This window comes from Schistocerca serialis, chromosome 1 (genome assembly GCF_023864345.2).
Source record: "Schistocerca serialis cubense isolate TAMUIC-IGC-003099 chromosome 1, iqSchSeri2.2, whole genome shotgun sequence".
Taxonomy (NCBI): domain Eukaryota; kingdom Metazoa; phylum Arthropoda; class Insecta; order Orthoptera; family Acrididae; genus Schistocerca; species Schistocerca serialis.
The window spans coordinates 141,064,009-141,088,373 of NC_064638.1; the positions used below are offsets into that span (position 1 = coordinate 141,064,009).

General features: G+C 42.6%; 1 protein-coding gene across 1 annotated transcript in view; it reads right to left on the reverse strand.

Moving 5' to 3' along the window:
• LOC126457134 (odorant receptor Or2-like) overlaps positions 1-24,365 on the reverse strand; it is an 83,486-nt gene that overhangs the window by 15,949 nt on the left and 43,172 nt on the right. The window contains exons 3-4 of the mRNA XM_050093203.1: positions 20,209-20,308; positions 13,862-13,975 (exon numbers count right to left, since the gene is read on the reverse strand). Of these exons, the coding sequence (XP_049949160.1) occupies positions 13,862-13,975; positions 20,209-20,308 (214 nt within the window). The remainder of the gene's footprint in view (positions 1-13,861; positions 13,976-20,208; positions 20,309-24,365) is intronic.

Here is a 24,365-nt window from a genome sequence, read left to right on the forward strand (position 1 = left end):
TAGTATTTGTAGACTTAGAGAAAGCTTTTGACAATGTTGACTGGAATACTCATTTCCAAATTCTGAAGGTGGCAGGGGTAAAATACAGGGAGCGAAAGGCTATTTACAATTTGTACAGAAAGCAGATGGCAGTTATAAGAGCCGAGGGACATGAAAGGGAAGCAGTGGTTGGGAAGGGAGTGAGACGGGGTTGTAGGCTCTCCCCGATGCTATTCAATCTGTATATTGAGCAAGCAGTAAAGGAAACAAAAGAAAAGTACGGAGTAGGTATTAAAATCCATGGAGAGGAAATAAAAACTTTGAGGTTTGCCAATGACATTGTAATTCTGTCAGAGACAGCAAAGGTCTTGGAAGAGCAGTTGAACGGAATGGACAGTGTATTCAAAGGAGGGTATAAGATGAACATTAACAAAAGCAAAACGAGGATAATGGAATGTAGTCGAATTAACTCGGGTGATGCTGAGGGAATTAGATTAGGAAATGAGACACTGAAAGTAGGAAAGGAGTTCTGTTATTTGGGGAGCAAAATAACTGATGATGGTCGAAGTAGAGAGGATATAAAATGTAGACCGGCAATGGCAAGGAAAGCGTTTCTGAAGAAGAGAAATTTCTTAACATTGAGCATAGATTTAAGTGTCAGGAAGTCGTTTCTGAAAGTATTTGTATGGAGCGTAGCCATGTATGTAAGTGAAACGTGGACGATAACTAGTTTGGACAAGAAGAGAATAGAAGTTTTCGAAATGTGGTGCTACAGAAGAATGCTGAAGATTATATGGGTAGATCATATAACTAATGAGGATTGGGGAGAGGAGAAGTTTGTGGCACAACTTGACTAGAAGAAGGGATCGGTTGGTAGGACATGTTCTGAGGCATCAAGGGATCACCAATTTAGTACTGGAGCATGGAGGGTAAAAATCGTAGAGGGAGACCAAGAGATGAATACACTAAGCAGATTCAGAAGGATGTAGGCTGCAGTAGTTACTGGGAGATGAAGAAGCTTGCACAGGATAGAGTAGCATGGAGAACTGCATCAAACCAGTCTCAGGACTGAAGACCACAACAACAACAAATTGCCTAAAGTGGTGCAATACTATTTTGCCATACCTGCACATAATGCAGCTGTGTAGAGCATCTTGTGTCTGCTAAATGTTCAGTGGACGGATGAGTGGACTAACATCAATGTTGATAATGTATAGCTGTTGATTGTTATGTACAACATGAAAAATAAACATGTGTTCAACAATATGACAGAAATACTTTTATAAAAGATTTCATAAAATAGGTCCAAGGAAATGGAACATATGTGAAATAAATCACATTATCTGAGTTCCCCCTGATTTTGAACATTAAAATGTGGTAATCCTAGTGTAAGTGATTAAAATCGCAGAGATGTGTCGAACATATAGACCATGCAATCCCACTATTGTGTCATTGTGAATATAAGTATGGTTGGCGAAGTATCTAATGAAGTGTTACTATTGTTATTGATGACTCTGTAGTCTTTAATGAAGTAAGTGCTTTAAGATCATAGTAAATGACAAACTCGGCAAATTTTGTAGGGAAAAGTGTCGTTGAGAAATAGTAGCAATACATTGTCTTCGCGACATTCCTTCTAAGAATTAGCCATATGCAAACACAGTTTATTCATCACAACATACTATTTGTTCATGACGGCTTGATAGAGTAATTGTTTGGGTAATGGGAACGGGGCAAGCAAGTTCCACTCGCCGAAGTGCAACACATAGACAGTCATTGTGGTGGATGTGTGAGGTGGGGGGTGGGGGGGTGGGGCGAGGGTTGTACTTTCCTCATGCAGTGCTGGTACTGCAGTGCTGGTACTGCGTCGGACTGGCGCAGCACGGTATCACAGTGGCTACAGTATGCACACATAACATATTTTTTGGGTGTTAGCAGCAGCCAAAAACAAACCACTGGTAGTCTGAAGTCGACCGCCTTCTACCGACTTCAGTGATCCAGAATTAGGCAGCATGGCCTTACAGGCACATGGCTCATCCGAGTAGGCTGTACTTTTCTGCTGTGTGCAAGAGACAGTGCGAATAAATTTCGTATAGCTTGGCAAAACTTGCCCAAGGTGACCAATGCTGGCTGACCTAATGACACAGCCGAATGAGCGCTGTCCTTGGCCACATGGGCATCACACGCCTGCTCCCACTTGTGCACAAGCTGAGAATTTGCAGTGTGTGCATGCATTTCCCCCATCACTACACATTGTGTTTCCTTCCTATTTCTGGTCAGTGCAGTTAACACCATCAACTATAACGAACTTGTCAGTTCATTTGCTCGAGTTACTAGCAAGAGCCTACACATATGTAACTTGGTTGAAATATATTTGTCAGTGGGATTTACCCATAGACTGAATGCTATCATTATTTCATCAGCTATTCATTCACGCAACTTTAAGAGTCGCTCAGATAACTCAGTAACCTTCAACGACATTCAGTGTTCGATAATCACTTTAATTTTTGTTATGCGTAAATGTACTTTATCATGTTGTACTGTCTGCAGATTAATTAAATAAAAACTTCAGTATCAGTGAACATGTAATAAGACAAGAAAAAAAGATACTCCATGTTCAGTCACTAAGGGCATCAGCATGTAAAAGTTCCCCAAATCGAAGAAACTTACTGTTCATAGAGAACGCATTTATATTTACGTAACATCAGATATTACAGAAATTATTTCTGTCAATTTCATAAGAAAGGCTCACAAACTTTTAGAAAACGCGAAGGTGAAAAGAAATTGGATACACCAGCGAGTGAATGCTCTACTCTCTGATTCATTATGGGACATCTCTACTAACTACTGTTCACTGAAGCCATTTTATGTTACAGTTTTCTAAAAGCTATTGGCGCCGAAATGTTAAAACTTGACATTTAATTGTAGCAAGTTCTAACCAGAACGACGCCTTTTTCATGAATCTCCAATGTGTGCCTGTCTTAAAATAGCTTACTCTCATAACACAATCAAACAATGGAAAATCCAGGATGGAATATAACAATATCAGAGAAGGACAGTTGCTACTCACCATATAGCGGAGGTGCTGAGTCGCGGTAGGCACAATAAAAAGATTCACACAAAGCTTTCGGCCATTAGGGCCTTTGTCAGCATTAGACATACATACACACACGCACACACACACACACACACATAAACGCAACTTGCACACGTCTGAAGTCTCAGAGAGCTGAGACCACAATGCGAACAGCAGCACCAGTGCATGGTGGGAGTGGCGACTGGGTGGGGGTAGGGAGGAGGCTGGGGCAGGGAGGGGGAGGGATAGCATGGTGGGAGTGGCAGACAGTCAAGTGTTTCAGTTTAGATGGAGGGCAGGAGAGAAGGTGAGAAGGTGTGGAGGGGGGGGGGGGGGTAAGTAGCGGAAAGGAGAGAAATAAAAGAAATTAAAAGACTGTGTGTGGTGGTGAACTGACGGCTGTATATTCCTGGAATAGGAACAGGGAGGGGGCTGGATGGGTGAGGACAGTGGCTAATGAAGGTTGAGGCCAGGAGGGTTACGGGAACATAGGATGTATTGCAGGGAAAGTTCCCACCTGCGCAATTCAGAAAAGCTGGTGTTGGTGGAAAGGATCCATATGGCACAGGCTGTGAAGCAGTCATTAAGATGAGGGATCTCATGTTTGGCAGCGTGTTCAGCAACAGGGTGGTCCACTTGTTTCTTGGGCACAGGTTGTCGGTGGCCGTTCATGCAGACAGACAGCTTGTTGGTTGACATGCCTACATAGAATGCAGCACAGAGGTTGCAGCTTAGCTTGTGAATTACATGACTGGTTTCACAGATAGCCCTGCCTTTGATGGGATAGGTGATGTTAGTGACTGGACTAGAGTAGCTGGTGGTAGGAGGATGTATGGGACAGGTCTTGCATCTCGGTCTATTACAGGGGTATGAGCCATGGGATAAGAGATTGGGAACAGGGGTTGTGTAAGGGTGGATGAGTAAATTCTGTAGGTTCGGTGGACGGCGGAATACCATGGTAAGAGGGGTGGGAAGGATAGTGGGCAGGACATTTCTCATTTCAGGGCACGACGAGAAGTAATCGAAACCCTGGCAGAGAATGTAATTCAGTTGCTCCAGTCCCAGATGGTACTGAGTTACGAGGGGAATACTCCTCTGTGGCCTGACTGTGGGACTTTGGGAGGTGATGAGAGACTGGAAAGATAAGACATGGGAGATCTGGTTTTGTACAAGGATGGGAGGATAATTACGGTCAGTGAAGGTTTCAGTGAGACCCTCAGTATATTTTGAGAGTGGCTGTTCGTCACTGCAGATGCGACGACCATGGGTGGCTAGGCTGTACGGGAGGGACTTCTTCATGTGGAATGGGTGGCAGCTGTTGAAGTGGAGGTATTGCTGATGGCTTGGTATAGAATGGGTGGCAGCTGTCGAAGTGGAGGTATTGCTGGTGGTTAGTAGGTTTGATATGGACGGAGGTACTGATGTAGCCATCTCTGAGGTGAAGGTCAACATCTAGGAAGATGGCTTGTTGGGTTAAGTAGGACCAGCTGAAGCAAATGGGAGAGAAGTTGTTGAGGTTCTGGAAGAATGTGAATAAGGTGTCCTCACCTTCAATCCAGATAGCAAAGATGTCATCAATGAATCTGAACCAGGTGAGGGGTTTAGGATTCTGGGTTTTTAAGAAGGATTCCTCTAGATGGCCCATGAATAGGTTAGCATAGGATGGTGCCATATGGGTGCCCATAGGCGAACTGTGAATTTGTTTGTTGGTAATGCCTTCAAAGGAGAAGTATTGTGGATGAGGATATAGTTGGTCATGGAAACAGGGAAGGAGGTTGTTGGTTTGGAATCCATAGGGCGTCTGGAAAGGTAGTGCTCGACAGCAGTAAGGCCATGGGCATTAGGAATGTTAGTGTACAGGGAGGTGGCATCAATAGCGATGAGCAGGGCACCGTGTGGTAAAGGGACAGGAACTGTGGAGAGTCAGTCGAGGAAATGGTTGGTATCCTTTATATAGGAGGATAGGTTCCAGGCAATAGGTTGAAGGTGTTGGTCTATGAGAGCAGAGATTCTCTCAGTGGGGGCACAGTAACCAGCCACAATGGGGTGTCCTGGGTGGTTGCGTTTATGGACTTTAGGAAGCATGTAGAAGGTGGGAGTGTGGGGAGTGGTAGGGATAAGTAGAGAGATGGACTCTTGGGAGAGGTTTTGGGATGGGCCTAAGGATTTGAGTAGTGACTGGAGATCCTGCTGGATTACTGGAATGGGATCACTGTGGCATGGTTTGTAGGTGGAAGTATCTGACAGCTGACGGAGTCCCTCTGCCACGTAATCTACATATATCTACATCTACATCTACATTTATACTCCGCAAGATACCCAACGGTGTGTGGCGGAGGGCACTTCACGTGCCACTGTCATTACCTCCCTTTCCTGTTCCAGTCGCGCATGGTTCGTCGGAAGAACGATTGCCGGAAAGCCTCCGTGCGCGCTCGAATCTCTCAAATTTTACATTCGTGATCTCCCCGGGAGGTATAAGTAGGGGGAAGTAATATATTCGATACCACATTCAGAAACGCACCCTCTCGAAACCTGGACAGCAAGCTACATGCGATGAAGAGCGCCTCTCTTGCAGAGTCTGCACTTCAGTTTACTAAACATCTCCGTAGCGCTATCATGCTTACCAAATAACCCTGTGACGAAACTCGTCGCTCTTCTTTGGATCTTCTCTATCTCCTCTGTCAACCCGACCTGGTACGGATCCCACGCTGATGAGCAATACTCAAGTACAGGCTGAACGAGTGTTTTGTAAGCCACCTACTTTTTTGATGGACTACATTTTCTAAGGACTCTCCCAGTGAATTTCAACCTGGCACCCGCCTTACCAACAATTAATTTTATATGATCATTCCACATCAATTCGTTCCGTACTCCCAGATATTTTACAGAAGTAACTGCTACCAGTGTTTATTCTGCTATCATATAATCCTACAATAAAGAACCTTTCTTTCTATGTATTCGCAATACATTACATTTGTCTATGTTAAGGGTCAGTTGCCACTCCCTGCACCAAGTGCCTAACCACTGCAGATCTTCCTGCATTTCGCTGCAATTTTCTAATGCTGCAACTTCTCTGTATACTACAGCATCATCCGTGAAAAGTCGCATGGACCTTCCGACACTATCTGTTAGGTCATTTATATATATTGTGAAAAGCAATGTCCCATAACACTCCCCAGTGGCACGCCAGAGGTTACTTTAACGTCTGTAGACGACTCTCCATTGAGAACAACATGCTCTGTTCTGTTTGCTAAAAACTCGTTCAATCCAGCCACATAGCTGGTCTGATATTCCGTAGGCTCTTACTTTGTTTATCAGGCGACAGTGCGGAACTGTATCGAACGCCTTCCGGAAGTCGAGGAAAATGGCATCTACCTGGGAGCCTGTATCTAATATTTTCTGGGTCTCATGAACAAATAAAGCGAGTTGGGTCTCACACGATCGCTGTTTCCGGAATCCATCTTGATTCCTACAGAGTAGATTCCGGGTTTCCAGAAATGACATGATACGCGAGCGAAAAACATGTTCTAAAATTCTACAACAGATCGATGTCAGAGATATAGGTCTATAATTTTGCGCATCTGCTCGACGTCCCTTCTTGAAGACTGGGACTACCTGTGCTCTTTTCCAATCATTTGGAACCTTCCGTTCCTCTAGAGACTTGCGGTACACGGCTGTTAGAAGGGGGGCAAGTTCTTTAGCGTACTCTGTGTAGAACCGAATTGGTATCTCGTCAGGTCCAGTGGACTTTCCTCTGTTGAGTGATTTCAGTTGCTTTTCTATTCCTTGGACACTTATTTAGATGTCAGCCATTTTTTCGTTTGTGCGAGGATTTAGAGAAGGAACTGCAGTGTGGTCTTCCTCTGTGAAATAGCTTTGGAAAACGGTGTTTAGTATTTCAGCTTTACGCGTGTCATCATCCTCTGTTTCAATGCCATTATCATCCCAGAGTGTCTGGTTCAAAAAAATGTGTGTGAAATCTTATGGGACTTAATTGCTAAGGTCATCAGTCCCTAAGCTTAGACACTACCTAAGCTAGATTATCCAAAGGACAAACACACACACCCATGCCAGAGGGAGGACTCGAACCTCCGCCGGGACCAGCCGCCCAGAGTGTCTGAATATGCTGTTTTGATCCACTTACTGATTTAACGTAAGACCAGAATTTCCTAGGATTTTCTGTCAAGTCGGTACATAGAATTTTACTTTCGAATTCACTGAACGTTTCACGCATAGCCTTCCATAGCCCACATCGTTTAGGTTCTGTTTGTCTGAGAGGTTTTGGCTGCGTTTAAATTTGCAGTGAAGCTCTCTTTGCTCTCGCAGTAGTTTCCTAACTTTGTTGTTGAACCACAGTGGGTTTTTCCCGTCCCTCACAGTTTTACTCGACACCTACCTGTCTAAAACGCATTTTACGATTGCCTTGAACTTTTTCCATAAACACTCAACATTGTCAGTTTCGGAACAGAAATTTTCATTTTGATCTGTTAGGTAGTCTGAAATCTGCCTCCTATTACTTTTGCCAAACAGGTAAACCGTCCTCCCTTTTTTGTATTCCTATTTACTTCCATATTCAGGAATGCTGCCTTATGGTCACTGGTTCCCTGTTCTGCGCTTACAGAGTCGAAAAGTTCAGGTCTTTTTGTTATCAGTAGGTCCAAGATGTTATCTCCACGAGTCGGTTCTCTGTTTAATTGCTCGAGGTAATCCTTGCGGTTCAAAACAACAGTGGTGGAGCCTTTGTCAGCAGGTAGGATTATAAGGTGGGGATCAGTTTTTAGATGGTGGACTGCGGTTCTGTCTGCGGATGTAAGGTTAGTTTGCATTTTGAGGGACTTGGGGAACATTGTTGAGGCAAGGTTCGAGGTTGAGAAATTCTGGAAAGTTAACAGGGGTGTTTTGGAGGCAGTGGGGGTGGATCACGGTTGGATGGAGGAGTGAACTGAGTTAGACAAGGTTCAATATTGGTCTTTGGTTGAGTCTGATTGGTCGGGTTGGTAGCGAAAAAGTGTTTCCACTGTAGGGATCGGGAGAAGGAGAGAAGGTCTTTAACTAGTCCTGCACGGTTGAAATTGCAAGTGGGGCAAAAGGTGAGGCCTTTGGAAAGGACTGATATCTCTGTGGGACTAAGGCTTCTGGAGGAAAGGTCCATAACTGTGTTGCGGATCTGTTTAGGTTCTGGGTTCTGTGTGATGGTGTGAATCTTTTTATTGTGCGTATCGCGACTCAGCATTTACGCTATAAGGTGAGTAGCAACTTTCCTTCTCTGGTATTGTTACTCTCATAACACGCGAACTATAACGCAAAAATAGCTGATAAAATAATTCTTTAATCACCCATATGACGTTTTTCGTCACCTTATTGCAACAAATAGTACCAATAACGATTCATGATCGAAATTTTTCAATGTGCTGGTGCTTAGAAACAGTATATATTCATAAGGTATAAAGTATAACATAAAACCCAACGAATATGGGTTTCTTTTGAACACGAAAACTGCAATATACCGTCTCGCTTTCTGCTTGTGATGCAGGGAGAGTTCTTGCTTTTTATTGGGTATATTTTACATGTTACTTACTTTGAGTTTCACGTGACGAAATGGCTCCTCAACGTGAAATAGCAGGAAATGACGTCACCAAACACGTAGAGCGTCACGTCACCGTCTAGCTATCTCGTCCCATGTCACGACGACAGGGCCACTCGATTCGTACCCTTCACTTAGTGCGAGCGCGCCCGCGTGATGACGAGTCTGCATATAGCCGGTCGTGTGCTGCCACACCGCGTGCAAAGCGAGTGATGGGAAACGAACGCCGCTTACGCGGTTACGCCACGCGGATGCAGTGATCTTTTAGTGAGCCCTCAGCGAGGACGTTGTGAACAAATAGTACACTAGTTGTGATATGAAGCTTTCCTGGCATATATACTGCTTCCAAGGCTCTCGGGTGTAATGTCGATCCAGTCGTTGAAGGTCCACGGTATTTCGAGGAATAACCGTTCTGCCATCATCAGGTGGGGCTATTGGAATGATTATCTGCTGACTGCTAGCGGTATTTATGCTTGCCGGTCCGAAGTTCGGTCCTCGCCAGCACCGCGCCATTATTGATGCCATCTTCAAGGGCAGTTGATTACATTATTGCATTCTATATTGCTATTGCAGCCGCCCTGTTCTCGCTTTAGCAGATTATGAGCTCTTACACCACACGTGTGGATTGCTCATGACTGGTGCTGTTATCTGTTAGTCGTTTACCAAACGACGCAATATCTTGATCTTTTGGACGACTTTTGGAAAAGACGGACCAAGAAACACCTCGTGAAGCTCAGGAGCTTCCACAAAGATAGAGGCACATCTGCAGGACGTATTGACTTCCGACCCGGTGATCTGGCTTTGATTCAAGAGAATGGACGATCAAGACACATGTGGGAGAAAGGGAAAATAGAAAGATGTGTGCAGGGGAGAGAAAATAAAATAAGGACGATAATGTTGCACAAAACAGAAGGACAGCAATAGTATGTCCGGTTTACAAGGTCATCCCCGTTGAGGTTGACCATGTTGGGGAGGATGTTGGGAACTGAAGTCGTCGGGATATTTATATCTCTGATTAGTGATACTCTTTGTAAGACATAACATATTGTGAACGCTTTTGATATATGTACTTTCGGTGACTGTTAAATAAAGTGTTGTGTTAGACTGCAAATCGCTACTTACTGTTATGATTTACGACATAAGAATCGCTGTCGAAACCCGGGAGATTTCCACGATTGCTGCTGCGATAACACGATTTTTAACGTACTTCACGCGGCAATAACACCAGAGGCTCGCGCCAGACAACAGTCTTCCGACGGACAACCGCCAGCGCACACAGTTAAGTTAAACTACATTATCACGCTACACTTTTTGCAGTGCAATTTTTAAGGGCAGTTGATTACATTAATCTGTTCTATAACTGCTATTGCAGCTTCTCAGTTCTCGCTTTAACGGACTGTCAACTCTTACACTACACCTACCGATTGTTTATGAATGGTGCTGCCATCTTTTGGTTGTTTACCAAACTAGCCACTATCTTGATCCCCTTAGACAACTGCAATCGCTTCACGATGCCTGACACGAAAAACGCTGATAGCAACCACCAGTTACAACGCTTGAAAAGAGTACAGGTGAGAGCAATAGCTAATATTACACGTATTTTGAAAGAAGTACATAACTTTAATGACATAACTACCATTGAATATTATGGATATTTCTAAAAATGGTTCAAATGGCTCTGAGCACTATGGGACTTGACATCTGAGGCCATCAGTCCCCTAGAACTTAGAACTACTTAAACCTAACTAACCTAAGGACATCACACACATCCATGCCCGAGGCAGGATTCGAACCTGCCACCGTAGCGGTCGCGCGGTTCCGGACTGAAGCGCCTAGAACCGCTCGGCCACAACGGCCGGCGGATATTTCTAGTATCGATTGATAGGGGGATACATCGGCGCCTCGTAAAACGCCCGTAAAGGACTGAGCGGAAAGAGGGGGGAGGAAGAATTTCATTCACCATTTATAGCTCGCAAAGTTTTATTCATGTAAACAATTAATTCAGACAACAATTATAATGAAACATTTTGCCAAATGCGTGGTTACCATATATCTAAATAGGCACAAAGTTTTCCTTGAGACAATAATTCTGATACAGATACAATCAGTAAAAGCAACAAACTAGGATTAAATAACAATTCCCTGAACAGTTTGTCGTTTTAGTGATTATTAGATACACATCAGACGGCAGTAGCCGATCTACGCTACGCTAATGCAACTTTCATTGCTATGATTCACAGTAGGATGATAGGGTATCATACGGCAGAAGCCAATTTACGTTAATGCAAATTTTATGAGATTATAGCAATGCGATCACAATAAAATGCTTTCGATGTTAAGCAGCTCGAAAACTAGACTGGACACAAACTGAACAGTGACAAAAATGACTAACAGATAATAAAGAATAAATAGAATAAGCAATTTTAAATATGGAAGTCTTTCATCCGAAACACAACTTAGATACAACCTGAAAAGATCAGGCAATAATTACATATACAGAAATTACCTTTAAGTTTGTGAACCACGGACAGTAGACGACACTTATAAACACACACATCAAAAAATGTTTTGCATCACATCGGTTCCGAGAGTTCCGGAATCTGTATAGACAATTAGACTGGAGATCAACATAAACATCATTCCCGCCCTTTTTATTGCTCATGAAAACCACACATTGCATGTTGTACCACCATACAGCGACACCTTCAGAGGTGGTGGTCCAGATCGCTGTACACACTGGTACCTGTAATACCCAGTAGGACGTCCTCTTGCATTGATTTACGCCTGTATTCGTCGTGGTATACTATCCATAAGTTCATCAAGGCACTGTTGGTCCAGATTGTCCCACTTATCAAGGGCGATTCGGAGTAGATCCCTCAGAGAGGTTGCTGTGTCACGTCTTCCATAAACAGCCCTATTCGATCTATCCCAGGTATTTTCGATAGGGTTCAGGTCTGTGGAACATGCTGGCCACTCTATTCTAGCGATGTCGTTATGCTGAAGGCCCTCTTTATATCACAACAGGTATGACCACGGAGAAGGCCTCTATAACACTTCACTTGCGCAACGACACGTGCAGTACATTTACAGCGCTGCTCCAAAATGAATACCAACACATTTTTGATGGCCTTACAGAGATTTGCTAGTAGATATGAATTGCCGCACACCATCTACGCCGGCCGGTGTGGCCGAGCGGTTCTAGGCGCTTCAGTCTGAAACCGTGCGACCGCTACGGCCGCAGGTTCGAATCCTGCCTCGGGCATGGGTGTGTGTGTTGTCCTTAGGTTATTTAGGTTCAAGTAGTTCTAAGTTCTAGGGGACTGATGACCTCAGATGTTAAGTCCCACAGTGCTCAGAGCCATTTGAACCGTTTGAACACCATCTACACCGCCAATGCAAAGACCTTTCATGCCGCTATCAAAGAATTATCGGAACTATGGAACTCGCAAACCACCTCAGAGATCCAAAGCCTCCTCGCCAAAAGCGGAATCACTTGCACTTTCATTGCACCATGGGCATCTTGGTGGGGAGGATGGTGGAAGAGGATAGTGGGCACCGTCAAGCGACGCTTACGGAAAGTGTAGGCACGATCAAGTCTAACTGCAGAGTAACTCTATACAATCTTCGTTAGCATTGAAGCTGCAGTGAACTCAAAACCAATCTCTTCAGGAGACGACGCAGAACCTCTGATACCAGCACACTTTCTGGTTGGTGAAGACCTGTTACATGTGTCCACTGGACCACAACCTGCCGTCACACACGATCTAATCAAATAGTTTAAACTACTGCAAAAAGTGACAGAAGACTTTTGGGAAAGATGGACCAAGGGGTATATCATGTAACTTAGGAGCTTCCACGAAGTTAGGGGCACATCTGCAAGATGTATTGACTTCCAACCTGGGGACCAAGACACATGTGGAGGAAAGAGAAAATAGAAAGATGTGTAAGGGAAGAGACAATAAAATAATGACGATAATATAGCACACACCGGAAGCACAGCAGATAGCTGGTCACCCGCCCCCCCCCCCCCTCAACCCCTCCACCCCCGCGCAAGAGGTTGATCAGGGTGGGGAGGATGTTGGGAATTGAAGCCATCGGGAAATTTATATTTCTGATCAGTAATACTCTTTGTAATACATAACGTGTAAACTATTTTGATATATGTACTTTCTGTGACTGTCAAATAAAGTGACTGCAAATCGCTGCTTACTACTGTGACTTTCGACAGTGGTGGTGACGGTGGTGGTGGGGGGAGGGGGGCGTGCAGCTGTGGTGATGGGTGGGTGGAGTCTCAGTTGCCTTCCTCCCGCCACCCTGTCGCATCTCGCGTCCAAATGTCGCGTTCTACTTTGATAGAGCTTAGTACTGGCTCGCACGCCTTGCTCAGTTAGAAGCCTGTGTCCCTTCTGACTGAATTGTCAGCCACACAGAATTCAATCGCTTCTTTGAAAATGGAGTCCCAATATTTGTCGGTGGTTTGCCATTTGTTCTATTTCCTTGGTAAACTGGCTGTTTTCATTGGCGGAATTCAGATGTTCCAAGAATTTCTATAGTTTTTTGGGTCCTTGTGGTCAGATGACAAAGGCGTCGTCGACGTAGCGAAAAAAACAAAGAGGTTTTTAGTGCTCAGTCCTCGAACTACACCATGAACACATTTTCCCATGGCTACGCCATCAGTCTGCTCATAGTATCAGCCATTGAAAATCAAATAGGTCGATGTCAGAACGTGTTTATAAAGCTGCATCAGCTCAGGGCTGAACTTCTAGTTGATTAATTTTATGGACTCCTCCAAGGGGAGTCGACTGAAATGTGAGACGACATCAAAGCTAATCCTAATGTTGGATCTCTGCAGCCTTAGCTCCTTCAGCGACATACAAAATTCATTTGTTGGTATAGGAGATTTCAATTATAATGCAGACCATCGTATACTTGCTCTGATTACGAGTGTAGTGTTAAATGCACAGAGGAAATAATTACGCACGATCCCAGTTGAGACAGAATAACTTTGAGCCCTTCTGAAGTTTCCATACACCACTTCAGCCGAATACAACAACAAACCATTGGACAAGATTGGACCAATTACTTGCTGGGTACTAGTGTAACTGTCCTCTCCTTTGGTTCTAATACCTCATCTACGGAATATGAGCAAAAAATTAGACAAGTACTGAAGTTTCTTCAACTTTGTGTCCAGGTATAAATCTGTCATGATGAACTTCGTTACCTACCTGGTCGATTATGGTCTGTCCAATTAAGCAGAAGAGCCCAGTCTGGTACGTGTAGATTGCAAACGCACACATCATCTTGAAAGTCTTGTCAAACTGAATTTCATCCTGCAACAGCTGAAATTATCTTTTAGTCTTAAATCTTTCAGAAATGTTAAAAAAAAGAAAAAGATTTCCATTAGAATGAAAACTGTGCTGTGGATAAATTTTACAAATAATTATAGAGTGGGATGACGCCTAACTATCGAATCACATTATTTCGACGCCTCTTAGATCTCACGTGCGAAGGAGGTGCGGATCCAAGTTGGAGGTCACGATCATTTTCCTAAAAACATTTACATTTTGACATATATCAGTAAACAAATTTCTCAGTCAGCTTTTGGAGAAAAGTTAATAAACTCTTTATTATTTCAAAAGTAATCGCCATATCTTTTAATATATTTGTCCCACTACAAAACGGCCAATACCTTAATGGAACCCGCGCGAGGTAGCCGTGCGATTTAGGGCGCCTTGCCACGATTCGCGCGGGTACCCCAGTCGGAGGGCATGGGTGTGTGTGTTGTCGTTAGTTTAAGTTAGATTAAATAGTGTGTAAGCCTAGGGACCGATGACCTTAGCAGTTTGGTCCCACAGGAACTTACCACAAATTTTTTTTTTTTTTTTCCTTAATGGAAAAACATTTGCTGTTGTGTACGGTACCATGTTTGTATACAGGAGTGCATTTCTTCGACCGAAGCAAATCGACGGCCGCGAATCTCTTACAGGGCTCCAGAAATATGGAAATCGCATGGGAAGTGATCGGGATTGTACGGAGGATGTGTAAGAACTTCCCAGCAGGAAATACAAACATGGTTCCATAGACAACAGCAAATGTTTTTCCACTAAGGCATTGACCGTCTTACTTCACAGTGTGATAAATGTATCAACAGTCATGCCGATTGCATTTGAAATAATAAACTCTTCACTTACTTTTTTTCAGTCTGTTCCGTTTTCATTTGTCTGCCCTTAAAACTCTTAAATCAAACGCATGAGAATGTACTTCTAAAATTTTTTGTCAAATGATTTTCAAATGATGTTTTTCTCTATATTACAATTCCTTAGAAGTAACGCTAATGCTATGTTATGAGCAATGAGGTCAACAAATTATTGTTATCATATTAAAAATTTCATATATTTTACTGTAATTTTAATTATTAAAATCCAAGGCACGTTAAAATGGGGTTGAAGCCAAGTTATATTTGGGTTGGGATGTCGGGGAGTAACAAACTGTTCTATCCCTTCCATCCCCACCCCTTCCCAGGAGCGATCATTGTCTCCGCGCCTGGGCCGTAACCCATATTCCATTACGTAATTTGAGTGATGTCAACTGAGTAACAATGGTCACACAGTTAACTAAAGATTGATAATTTTTACTTATGGACCGTCTGACAGCAACTGAATAAAACACAATTTTAGTGCCATACGCGTTTCGCCTTTATTTTCTGCAAGGCATCATCAGTGGCCTGGAATATACATATGTCAGCTATTTAATTTACATTTTTGTCACTGTGCCTATAGGTTATAAACAATTCTGGTGGTAGACCCTATGTCCTATTAAGTAGTAATGTTTTGAACTGTACTTACAGGTTGCGTGGACAATTTCTTACATATTACGCTCCTGTTGCATTTTTGGTGTTGTTCTTCTTCTTATGAATGTCAATTTGCGGTTTTTTCCCCCACATTCCACAGCACTATGAACTGAACGCTTGTTTCAATGCAATGTTTTGGTTTCTGTTGCCGACTGTCAAATGTTTTTGCCAAAGATAGAACGTTATTGCCAAACTTTCGAGTGTAATTATTGAAGTATCTGTGATCTGTTCGTGTATGCATTTGTGTGTGCGTTTCTGTATGTGTGTGTGTGTGTGTGTGTGTGTGTGTGTGTGTGTGTGTTTTGGTATAAGGGTGTTACAAAAAGGTACGGTCACACTTTCAGGAAACATTCCTCACACACAAATAAAGAAAAGATGTTATGTGGACATGTGTCCGGAAACGCTTAATTTCCATGTTAGAGCTCATTTTAGTTTCGTCAGTATGTACTGTACTTCCTCGATTCACCGCCAGTTGGCCCAATTGAAGGAAGGTAATGTTTACTTCGGTGCTTGTGTTGACATGCGACTCATTGCTCTACAGTACTAGCATCAAGAACATCAGTACGTAGCATCAACAGGTTAGTGTTCATCACGAACGTACTTTTGCAGTCAGTGCAATGTTTACAAATGCGGGGTTGGCGGATGCCCATTTGATGTATGGATTAGCACGGGGCAATAGCAGTGGCGCGGTACGTTTGTATCGAGACAGATTTCCGGAACGAAGGTGTCCCGACAGGAAGACGTTCGAAGCAATCGATCGGCGTCTTAGGGAGCGCGGAACATTCCAGCGTATTACTCGCGACTGGGGAAGACCTAGAACGACGAGGACACCTGCAATGGACGAGGCAATTCTTCGTGCAGTTGACGATAACCCTAATGTCAGCGTCAGAGAAGTTGCTGCTGTACAAGGTAACGTTGACCACGTCACTGTGTGGAGAGTGCTACGGGGGAACTAGTTGTTTCCGTACAATGTACATCGTGTGCAGGCACTTTCAGCAGCTGATTGGCCTCCACGAGTACACTTCTGCGATTGGTTCATCCAACAATGTGTCAATCCTCATTTCAGTGCAAATGTTCTCTTTACGGATGAGGCTTCATTCCAACGCAATGAAATTGTAAATTTTCACAATCAACATATGTGGGCTGACGAGAATCCGCACGCAATTGTGCAATCACGTCATCAACGCAGATTTTCTGTGAACGTGTGGGCAGGCATCGTTGGTGATGTCTTGATTGGGCCCCATGTTCTTCCACCTACGCTCAATGGAGCACGTTATCATGATTTCATACGGGATACTCTACCTGTGCTGCTAGAACATGTGCCTTTACAAGTACGACACAACATGTGGTTCATGCACGATGGAGCTCTTCCACATTTCAGTCGAAGTGTTCGTACGCTTCTCAACAACAGATTCGGTAACAGATGGATTGGTAGAGGCGGACCAATTCCATGGCCTCCACGCTCTCCTGACCTCAACCCTCTTGACTTTCATTTATGGAGGCATTTGAAAGCTCTTGTCTACGCAACCCCGTTACCAAATGTAGATACTCTTCGTGCTCGTATTGTGGACGGCTGTGATACAATACGCCATTCTCCAGGGCTGCATCATTGCATCAGGGATTCCATGCGACGGAGGGTGGATGCATGTATCCTCGCTAACGGAGGACATTTTGAACATTTCCTGTAACAAAGTGTTTGAAGTCACGCTGGTACGTTCTGTTGCTGTGTGTTTCCATTCCATGATTAATGTGATTTGAAGAGAAGTAATAAAATGAGTTTTAACATGGAAAGTAAGCGTTTCCGGACACATGTCCACATAACACATTTTCTTTCTTTGTGTGTGAGGAATGTTTCCTGAAAGTTTGGCCGTACCTTTCTGTAACACCCTATATATATATATATATATATGGCTCTGCTTCTGTGTGTGTGTGTGTGTGTATTTTGGTGTGGCATAATTTTTTTTGTGGGCTGTCTGTCTGTGTGTGTGTGTGTGTGTGTGTGTGTGTGTGTGTCTGTGTGTGTGTGTGTCCAGATGGTGTGGGGAAGAGTTTTTTTTTGTTTTATGTTATCATTTCCTTTATTAAGTGTAGTAGGGAGCCTGTGCTGAAGTGTGTTTGTTCATTTATCACATGTTTGTTTTCTGCTATGGCTTTCTGGATGTGGAAGTTTTCTTGCATTTGTATAAGATGTTTTTCGTGGTTGCTTATTCTCATTATTTTCATTTCTTGTTCCATGTTTGTAGGATGATGGTTATGGTGTTTTAAAGGCTCTGCAAATGTGGAATGGTTTGTTTCATACTTCCAACATCTGATGTGTTCTTTGTATCTTGTTTCAAAATTCCTGCATGTCATGCCTAAGTATACTGCATCACAACTTTGACATTCAAGTTTATATATTCCTGATTGTTGGAATTTGTTCCTCTTGGTAGCTGGCTGGCTTAGGTGTGATTGGAGGGTTTGCACAGGCTTATATGCTATTTTGAAGCCCTGTCTCTTTAGGATGTTTGCAGCTCTGTGTGCTAGTTTATGTGTGTAGGTCATGGTGTACCATCTGGTTCTTTTCTGTGTGGTGTTGTCATTGTGTGTGTTTGCTGAGTGTGTTTGTAAGTTTTCAGTTTGTGAGTTCTTTTGTATTCTGGAAATGTTGTGTTTGTTTTGTATTTGTGTTTTTATTTTTTGATTGAGCCTGTGTACCACATGTGTGTCATACCCGTTGTTCTTAGCTATTTGTATGATTGTACTCATTTCTTGTTCATAGTTTCTCTTGCTGAGTGGGACTCTGTTTAATCTATGTAACATGTGTCTTAGTGCTGCAAGTTTTTGGCTGCGGGGGTCGTTGGATGTGGAATGTATTATTCTGTCTGTGGCTGTTGGTTTTCTAAAGATGTTAAATGTATGTTTGCCATTTTCTTTTTTTATTGTAATGTCAAGAAAATTTATTTGATTTTGTTTTTCTTTTTCAAGTGTGAATTTTATGTTCTGATGAGTTTTGTTTATTTCCGAATGGAGTTCATCTATTTTTTCACTTGGCTCATCTACCAGACAAATAATGTCATCCACGTATCTGTACCAATATATGATTTTGAAACTTTCATTAGTGGTTATCTTTTCAAATATCTGATTTTCTAGGTGACTGATGAAAATGTTTGCTAGTGTTACTGATATTGGGGATCCCATGGGCAGTCCATCACTTTGTAGATATATTTTTTCTCAAACTGAAAGTAGTTTTGTTCAGTTGTCAGTCTGAGCATATCAGTTATTTCTTTCACTGCGGCTGTGGTGAGGTTGCTGTGGGACGAGAGATTTTGTTCTATGATTTCTATTGTTTCTGACGCTCCATAAGTAAAAATTATCAATATACCGTGATATTACACGCAACTGAGGAAGACAGGACTACAAAAGTTGAAGATATTGTAAAGATGTTTTAGAAAATGCGCGAATGTGTGAGAAAGAAACTTGCAGAACAGTGCCCCCATCCACACTGATTTATCAGCGAAATAACTTTGGGCTGGTACAATCATTACAGTTCTTGAACAATAACAACACTCACTTAATTTGACACCGTGCGATTTGTTCTTCTCTTTTTGAAAATTAACCCTGCGCTAAAAAGGAATTGATTTGTGACGCCGGAAGGGATAAAAGACAAATACGTGGGGAAGTATATCTAGTTGAAAACAACTCGTAAGGTGGCTAGACCTCATTATTTCTGTTCTGCATATTGTTGAGAAGAGCGTGGTAGGTTTCGTTAGTCCGTCCGCTAAATGAAGAGGGGAAAATAACTCGTTACGTGGTTGTTCTATTATTGATATATACTGTATATATGTTTAGTATTTGAAATATTTAAACGAGTTTTGTGCCGTGGACATCAACATATTATTAAACGATTCATTCAAAGCCGATTCCATGGTAGTAAACTGTTCCGCACGAGTAAATAGGCCTGTCTCCAATGTCTGCTGGTTCAATATTTCTTAGCACTTTATATCATTCAAATAAACAGGTGAGCAGCCATTTTATTCTCTGGTGCAGTGTTCTCTCACACTTGGACGACAATATGGCGATCACGTCCGGGATGTAGTAACGCTTTGTTCAAGTTGACCAGAACTCCCTAGCACTCCCTTACTCCTTTTTTGCAAGACCCCCGAAAAATATTTCGAAATATGTTTACAAAAATTGCCAATTAGAAAAAAATGATCTTATATATTTCCCTTTCACTCAAAGTCTTCATCTTCAGATTAGTTGCTGTTGTGGTAAAAGCGTCAAAAAAAGAATAAAAAATAACAGTGGTTTTAAAGTGGTTTTAACTGGTGCTACATAGTATGTTTAGATCTTCTATAAAATCGTATTTGAAAAGAATAAACCATGGTGCCGATCAATGCAAATATTAAAACCATTTTCGAACTTTTTGCTGAATACAGAGTGCTACGATGTCGTCAATAATGCGCTAGTAAAACTGAGTAGCGTGGGCTTCGTTCACATTTGTTTCTTTCCAATGAGTTCGAAAGTTGATATGCAACGATCTATTGCGTACAGATTTCTGTGACAGTTTTCATGGAATGCATTTCATTGTAACAATGTTCCTTCCTGACACATGAAAGTAATTAGTTATGAAGAGATTACAATCTAGAAAATGGGATGCGAACACTGGATACTTGATACACTCAGGAAATTGTGCATAGCTCTCTCTTTCTACCACCAAATTTAAGAATTTTTCCTAGTACTTACCACTGCCGTCACGAAGATGTGTAAGCAGATGCAGACCATATTGGATGACAGGAGTATCAGCGTTGAGTGACTCATCACGGTTTCCAACTGGCTTAGACAACTGAAAGCATGAATTATTGAGTAGCATCTCACTTTATCCATTACTTAAAAAAAGAAAAAGGCAACACGTAACAGGAAACAGGACATTGAGTTCTGCGCGCCGAGGTTTTGTTCCCTCGTGACGTGGCAGAACTGTTTCCATTCCTAGATATCAGTGTATTCTTGTGGGGACTACGAACGCACGAATCAATAATTCTAAGTATAAATCCTGGTCACAATATGAAACGCTTGTAAGGTGCTGCAGGGTAGGCTGCGCTGAGAAAGAGTTGTTTATGAAAAAATCGGTACATTGCGCCGTTCCCGAGTTAATTAGCGTTGAAGTTTGCCAATCAGGCTGTTGCGAGAGCAAATTGAACCGGTTCGCCAGATACAGCTAGTGTTAGACAGTAACGTACGAGACTGCTCCGCCTTTGGCTTGGGTTCTATTCTTACTACCGACAGTTGCCCAGTTCCTGTATAGCTCTCTTGTTCACTTTTAGGAAAGCAAACGAAGAACGCATCTGAAAACAGCGGGTCGCTTGAATTTGCGCCCGCAACAGTCTGACTGGCTAACATCAATGCTGATTAACTTGGAAGCGGCGCGACTTACAGAATTTCTTTCTTAACAGTTATTCCCCAGCACAATCTGCCGTGCAACACCTTTATAAACTTTCAGACTGTTTCTGACTATCCTGTGCTCGAAATAGGCTAAGGTAATATGATTTTTAACGACAGTCCTTTGTTAGCGTGAAAATCGTTGTGCAATGGGCACTTGTAACTACAAGCACCACCCGATGGATCAGGAGAAGAATTATTGTCATTTATCTAGAATGTGGCTGTATACAGATAAGAATGTACAATACGTTCGAACATATCCACACCAATGACATATGTCTGTGTTTCTTGGATCCTTGTACCTAGATTCCTTTAGAAATGGTCGTACATTCAGGAAAACAAAAAGAAGGAATCAGTCAAGATGTCCTGGCACATCCTGAGAAGATCTGTATCTAGTGTGGTGTCACCGCCAGACACCACACTTGCTAGGTGGTAGCTTAAATCGGCCGCGGTCCATTTAGTACATGTCGGACCCGCGTGTCGCCACTGTGTGATCGCAGACCGAGCGCCACCACAAGGCAGGTCTCGAGATACGGGATAGCACTCGCCCCAGTTGTACGACGACTTTGCTAGCAACTACACTGACGAAGCCTTTCTCTCATTTGCCGAGAGACAGTTAGAAAAGCCTTCAGCTAAGTCCATGGCTACGACCTAGCAAGGCGCCATTAACCGTATCTGAAGATAGTCTTATTTGTATTATCAAGAGCGATATACCACAAGGATGGAATAAAGTTAAGTATTCGAGGAGCTGCATACTTTTCTCATTAGAATTCAATACTTATCCTGTTCCAGAATTCACGCCCGTCTGCGTTAGATAGCGTGCATTTCGGCCTCCTCTATCTACAAGGTGTTGGCACATTTGCCAACACATCATCTAGGACTACTTGAAGTACAACCACTCCGAATTTCTACAGGGACAGAAAATAAGGCCGTTCCGAACAGGTAAATTCATAGAGCAGGAAGGTGATTGATACGACGAACATTATTCAATTTGTGGAGCCCCAGCTTTTGCCGAAGTTCAGTTCTAGTGTTCGCTACGATACGACGTGATTTTCCGATCTATAATATCTGTTGATTCATAGTGGATACGGGACAGCGGGAGGTCAGATATTTACCAAAGAAAAATCACCAAACAGCCGTATATTTCAGAAGTTGTCATTTTATTTAGACGACCAGTTTCGGCTGCTTATTCATGTCATCTTCAAGTCTCCTATGCACTCCATATATAGACAAACAGATTTGTCGATGTGTCCATAACAGGAGCCGTTTGTGGAGTACACACTCCCTCAAAAAATTCACAAAATCCAGCTATTGACCGCTCCGGTTATGTAAGCATCGATGTATCTGATTCCCCATACAGGGAATGCGTAGGACTTGAAGATGTCATTAACGAGATGCCGAAACTGGTCGTGTGGATAAAATAACAACTTCTGAAAACATATGGCTGTTTGGTGATTTTTCTTTCGTAAGGATCTATAATATGTGAGCAAGAAAATGTGATTAGAGACACTGTAATTTCATGACTGTGGGCTCACTTCCAACCGGTTGAGTTAATCCGAGAAGATCAGAAGCGGGTAGTCCGCGAGTAACTCCAGTTGAAGATGATCGTTATTATGAAAACTGTCCTTTGGACTGGCTATAGAAACAAAATCAAGTGTCAAACCTTTCAGTCAAAGAAATGATACAGAAATTCAGATTAGAAGCTCGGAGGATAATGGTGTGTGTTTCAAGAATACCGCGGCACGTTAGTGTCTGAAGCCACTGGGCAGAATAATTCCGTGGCTAGGGCACACAGCAAGCAAATGTGATTTATTTTCTGATGAATTGTGATTTAAAGTGGAGTCTGGTTTTCGGAGAAAGGGTGCAACGTGAAACAACCGCACACATCTTGTTTCGATCGTCCTATTATTAAGGTGATTGACGAGCAAGCATCGGTACTGGAAAGCATAAGGACCTCTGCATCCGTCAAAATTATTCTTTGACGGCTCAAAAGGACAGAGGGGAGATTTCGTAAGGTTTAGTTCTCACCTATACTGATGTCATTGGTGAATTTTTCCTTTACATGCACGAAAACGGTTCTCCCGCTAGATGACTGTTAAATGACACCGTGCCAATAAATGAAGCGATCTCTGTAATGTCAAATCAGCATGCTCATCGTACTTAAATCCTACTGATCATGTCTGGTATCCGCTTGAAAGATAAATTTCAATTAGGCAAAAACTTCTCACGACTTTTTCACATGTTAAGATTGCTCTTCGGTGTGCTGACCACACGCCCCTCCTATCCGCATCCTCATCTGAGGATGGCGCGGCGGTCGGATGGTCGCCATGGGCCACTTGTGGCCTGAAGACGGAGTGCTAATATTGCTGTTATTATCTTGAGCCAAAGAAGTCCATGTTCCTGCCCAGAAAAGTTCTCCGATATGCTGAGAAAATGTTCTAGAGCACCTAAACCAGTATATTTCAGTACATTATAGTGTATCTGGATATATAAGTAGAAGCTTTCCTTGAAATTTTAGTTTGCAAATTTCAGTACGTATAACCACTAAAAGCGACAGTTTACAGATACTTAACTGTACATCGTACGGAACTAGTTCCTAACAGTTGTTTGGTTTCGCAACGAACACATTAGCTCTCTTAATACCTCTTACTTGTAAGTCATTTTCAGCCAGGTGTTCGGATGCTTTTGATCATATAGTGTATGTGTGAGTGACTACCCCTTACTTGTAAGTCATTTTTAGCCAGGTGTCCGGATACTTTTGATCGCATAGTGTGTGTGTGAGTGACTAAAGTAAATGGTAGTAAGGTTACTGGGATGTTGCCAGCAGTTTTGTAGTAACGAAGAAAATTGCAATTTTCGGTTGAAGATTTAACATTATAATCGATGGTAATTAATAATAACTAATGACATATTTCGAAATATCTCAGAAGCCATTTTTACTAACAAGGGAACCTCCCCATCGCACCCCCTCAGATTTAGTTATAAGTTGGCACAGTGGATAGGCCTTGATAAACTGAACACAGATCAATTGAGAAAACAGGAAGAAGTTGTGTGGAACTGTGAAAAAATAAGCAAAATATACAAACTGAGTAGTCCATAGGCGACATAAGCAACATCAAGGAGAACGCGAGCTTAGGAGCGCTGTGGCCCCGTGGTAGCGTTAGCAGCTGCAGAACGAGAGGTCCTAGGTTCAAGTCTTTCCTCGACTGAAAATTTTACTTTCTTTATTTTTGCATAGTTATTATCTGTCCGTTCGTTAATTGACATCTCTGTTCACTGTAATAAGTTTAGTGTCTGTGTTTTGCGACCGCATCGCAAAACGGTGCGATTAGTAGACGAAAGGACGTACCTCTCCAATGGGAACAGAAAACATTTGATCGCAAGGTCATAGGCCAACCGATTCCTCCACAGAAAAACACATCTGATATATTCTATACGACACTGGTGACGGCATGTGCTTCACA